We start from the raw sequence: 4,253 nt of genomic DNA, 5'->3' as shown, positions 1-4,253 counted from the left end.
TTTTTTTTTTTTTTTTGGAGACAGAGCCTCTCACCGAACCTGGAGCTCACCAACAGGTCACCCTAGTTGTCCAGCAAACTCTAAGGCTCCACTTGTCTCCACCTCTCCATCCGTAGGTTTCCGGCCAGGCGGGGCCACACCTGGCTCTTACAAGGATGCTGCAGATGTGTGCTGGGGGGGCTCAAGCTTGTGCGCAGGCACTTCACCAACTGAGTTGTTTCCCCAGCCCCACAGTTCAATATCTGTTATACAGTTGAAATGTATTTTATAAAAGGCGACATCACCATTGGGCAGGCAAGGGAAAATATATGACTGTGTACCACCTACGGGGGAGGATTGTGTTGGATGTTGAGTGCTACAACTTAGAAGAGGGATGATTGGGGAAAGAGCCATGCCAGGCCAGATGCTGAGCAGGTGAGCTTGTTCTGAAAGCATGGGTGTGGCATTAAAATCTTCAAAACACCCAGAATACAGAAACCAGGGAGAAATTGATTTTGTTTGTTTGTTTGTTTGTTTGTTTTTTGAGACAGGGTTTCTCTGTGTAGTCCTGGCTGTCCTGGAACTCACTCTGAACACCAGGCTGGCCTCGAACTCATAGAGATCCACCTGCCTCTGCCTCCCGAGTGCTAGGAGTAAAGCATGTACCGTCTCCACCTGGAAAGGGGAGAAGTTCTAAGAACAAGAGAAAACATCAGTTCTCCTTTCTGTAGGCTGTTCTCATGCAAAACCAAAGGGAATAAAGAAAGGCTAAGAAGTCAGAGACAGACAGTGTGCATGCCTGTGACCCCAGAGCCCAGGAGGCAGAGACAGGAGGTGAAGTAAGTTCAAAGCCAGCTCGGGATGATTAGTGAGACCCTGCCTCAAACCAATGGATCAGTTGCCTAACTACCCAGAAGGAGACGCAAGGCAAGTTTGATTGGATAGTTTCTAGACACCTACTGTAGCTACTATTATCTTTATTGTGAAGTGTTATTTTCTTTCAGAGTTATACTTATTAAGAGCATCTGTAAACCAGGCATGGTGGGCTGTAGCTTCAATCCCAGCACTCTGGAAGCAGAGACAGGAGGATCTCTGTGAGTTTGAGGCCAGCCTGGTCTACAAAACAAGTCCCAGGACAGCCAGGGCTATTACTCAGAGAAACCCTGTCTCAAAAAAAAAAAAAAAAAAAGATTCAGTCTGACCAGGTATGAGGAAGTGACGTCATCAAACATGGATGCAGAAAACCGAAAGGTCAGAAGCATTCTGATTCTGATGCCTGTCCCAAGACCATCCAGCTGTATCTACGGCAAACTGTCCATCACACCCGTGACTCTGAGAATACCATTGGTTGACAACACACTCCTTTCAGACTTAAAAATAACTCAGCTCTGTTCCCATCAGGTTCTCTCATGGTGCAGGGGGCACAACCTCCACGTTGTTCCTTCCCTTCCTGCTGCTGTGACACCTTGCCCTGCTCCGCTCGCCCTGTTTACCTGAGCTGATGTGGGAGAAGTCGGCCGGAAGTCTCTCAGTCTCTGGAGGATGGCACAAGCTTTCTGGAATTCTCTGTGGACTTGGAAATCAGGAATTGTTGGGACCAGTTCCCCTGCTGTCTCATCCATGGCCTGCTGGGAAGAAAAGATTTTTGTCAGGCTGGAGAGTTGGCTTTGTAGGTAAAGACACTTACAGTGAAGACTGAAGGACCCCAGTTGGATCCCGGGAACCCACAGGATGGAAGGGCAGAACTGGTTCCTAAGAGTTGTTCTCTGACGTGAGTGACGTGAGTGATGTGGTGTGGGCGCACCCACACTCCCAGACACACAAACACATGAAGGCAACAAAAACTTAAAAGATAACATTTTTATCAGAATGATTTATACAGAATTATTTTCATGCATTTGGAGTTTGGTATACCATGTTAATGAACACTGGCCAAGGATAATCTTCCAGGTTTCATGAACTACAGGCTTCAAAAGCGCAGTTAATTTAGGGAGAATCCTTGCTCGTGGGTGGAACTGATTTCTCACTTCCCTCATACATGAGAGAAGATGAGTAGGACTTTTATGGAATGAATAGGATAAAAGCAGATGATGTTGTTGGTAGGATTATAGGCATGAGTTTGCAGAGAGCTTACCTAGAAACACTAGGTTCTGAGTTCAAGACTCAACAATGGGGCAAAGAGTTCATGTTCAAAAGGGAAAAAAAAAAAACCTTTGTAGCAGGAGGTGGGGTGTCAAACTCTTCCCTGACAAAAAAGCAATTCAAGGAGGAAAGGCTGGCACTTCCACATCACAGTCGGTCACTGAAGGAAGCCTGGACTGGGAATTCAAACAGGACTGGAACCTGGAGGCAGGAGCTGATGCAGAGGTCATGAAAGGCTGTCCCTTACTGGATCCCTCAGCATGGCTCGCTCATTCTGCTTTCTTATAGAACTCAGGGCCACCAGCCCAGAGATGGCACCACCCACAATGGGCTGGGCCCTCCCACCCCCATCAATCACTAATCAAGAAAATGCCTTACAGCTGGGTCTTATGGAGAAATCTTCTCAATTGAGGTTCTCTCCTTTCCAATGACTCTAGCTTGTGTCAAGGTGTCATAAGCTAGACTACCTCCTCAGCACACCATCCTCATGGGCTAAATGGTTCACTAGGTTATTCCTCACTTCCTGGGAGAGGTCACTTCCAGAAGGACCCTAGACTGAGAACCACTGTATTGAGGCTTTCACTGAGGTGCAAATAAGATGATGATGTGGGGGTGAGCTGTAGCTGCCACCTCATGACCCACTAGTAGCTGGGCTTTCTGGATGCTATCCTAGCTATAGGCAGTTGTGGAGACACATGCCTCATTTGGTATTTCAGAACCCAGAGCGTACCCTGGGCCACATCATATGGCATATCTTAATATTTATGTAGCCCAGGCTGGCCTTAAATTGACAATCCTCCTGCCTCAGCCTGCTGAGTACTGGGATAAAGGTGTCTGCTACATCACTTGCTTGTGTCTTATTTTCTCACTGTTGCACACATATCTTGAGTTGGGCGACATCACTGAATTCTCTAAACAGCTCCAAAATTTTACCTCTAAACACTTCTGGATATTCACTCTACATTTCTAGCATCTTTTTATTTAAGGAAGTGAATCAAACTCCATTTTTAGGTTAAGGTACTGCAGGCTGGTCCTTCCCTGGTAGAGGACAATGTGGGACAAGTGTGAACCTTTAGCTTCCATCACCATGGGAGTAGAGTAAATGGGGTGTTTTATTTTATTTCATTTTAAAATTAATTATTTATTATTATATGTAAGTACACTGTAGCTGTCCTCAGACACACCAGAAGAGGGCATTGGATCCCATTACAGATGGTTGTGAGTCACTATGTGATTGCTGGGATTTGAACTCAGGACCTTTGGAAGAGCAGTCAGTGCTCTTAACCGCTGAGCCATCTCTCCAGCCCCAAATAGGATGTTTTAATGGGAAAGTGCCAGGTTGCATATGAAGAGGGTTTGAACTTTTTCCAGTAGGAGCGGGGAATGGGATTCTTGCCAGTCACCTTGCCTCAGCGGCTTTACCTCTGGTACAGTGGGGCAGGCTAGCAGACGTCCTTCACCACCCAATGGTGAATAGATGAGTCCTAATCAAAATGTGCCATCAAGTACTGCAGTAGGCACTCAACCCACTGGGAGAGATTGTCTTGGACTCAGTTCATTTTGCTTTTAGTGTACAGCCCTCCTGGGAGGTAAGAGGGTAGCCATCTTCTTTTTAAAATCATAACCCTGGGGGTGTCGTGATAGAAGGACACATGTACTCTTTTCGTGACTATGCTTTTCAAAACTGACGCCTGAACCTGGGGTCATGCACACACTAGGCCAGTGTTTTACCACTCAGCCACATCCCCAGACCTGTAAGTGCTTTTCCAGTGTCGGGAAGCTACCCAGTCATCTTCTGCTTTCCAGACTTACCTGATTGGTTGAACTCTGAAATGACATCTGTGGATGGGTAGAGATGACTCCCAGGGGAGAGTCTTCCTGTGCCTTTGAAGTGATGTCTGCCAAAGCTCTTCTGGCAGGTATTGTGGATTCAGGCCTGCTGACCTCTGTTATAACAGGCCATGGTGGGCTGCTGGATGCAGGTGTGTCTGATGTCCCCTGTGGTGGGCTGCTGGATGCAGGTGTGTCTGATGTCATGTTTGGTGGGATGCTGGATGCAGGTGTGTCTGATGTCCCCTGTGGTGGGCTGCTGGATGCAGGTGTGTCTGATGTCATGTTTGGTGGGCTTCTGG

The 4,253-nt window shown here is 47.1% G+C and overlaps 1 protein-coding gene across 1 annotated transcript in view; it reads right to left on the bottom strand.

The window, feature by feature from the left end:
* The window catches only part of Pkd1l3 (polycystin 1 like 3, transient receptor potential channel interacting), a 33,002-nt gene that overhangs the window by 19,984 nt on the left and 8,765 nt on the right, over positions 1-4,253 (bottom strand). The window contains exons 6-7 of the mRNA XM_021171125.1: positions 3,934-4,250; positions 1,445-1,604 (exon numbers count right to left, since the gene is read on the bottom strand). Coding sequence (XP_021026784.1) covers positions 1,445-1,604; positions 3,934-4,250 — 477 coding nt within the window. The remainder of the gene's footprint in view (positions 1-1,444; positions 1,605-3,933; positions 4,251-4,253) is intronic.

This window comes from Mus caroli, chromosome 8 (assembly GCF_900094665.2).
Source record: "Mus caroli chromosome 8, CAROLI_EIJ_v1.1, whole genome shotgun sequence".
Taxonomy (NCBI): domain Eukaryota; kingdom Metazoa; phylum Chordata; class Mammalia; order Rodentia; family Muridae; genus Mus; species Mus caroli.
This window is presented reverse-complemented; position numbering and strand designations above follow the sequence as displayed.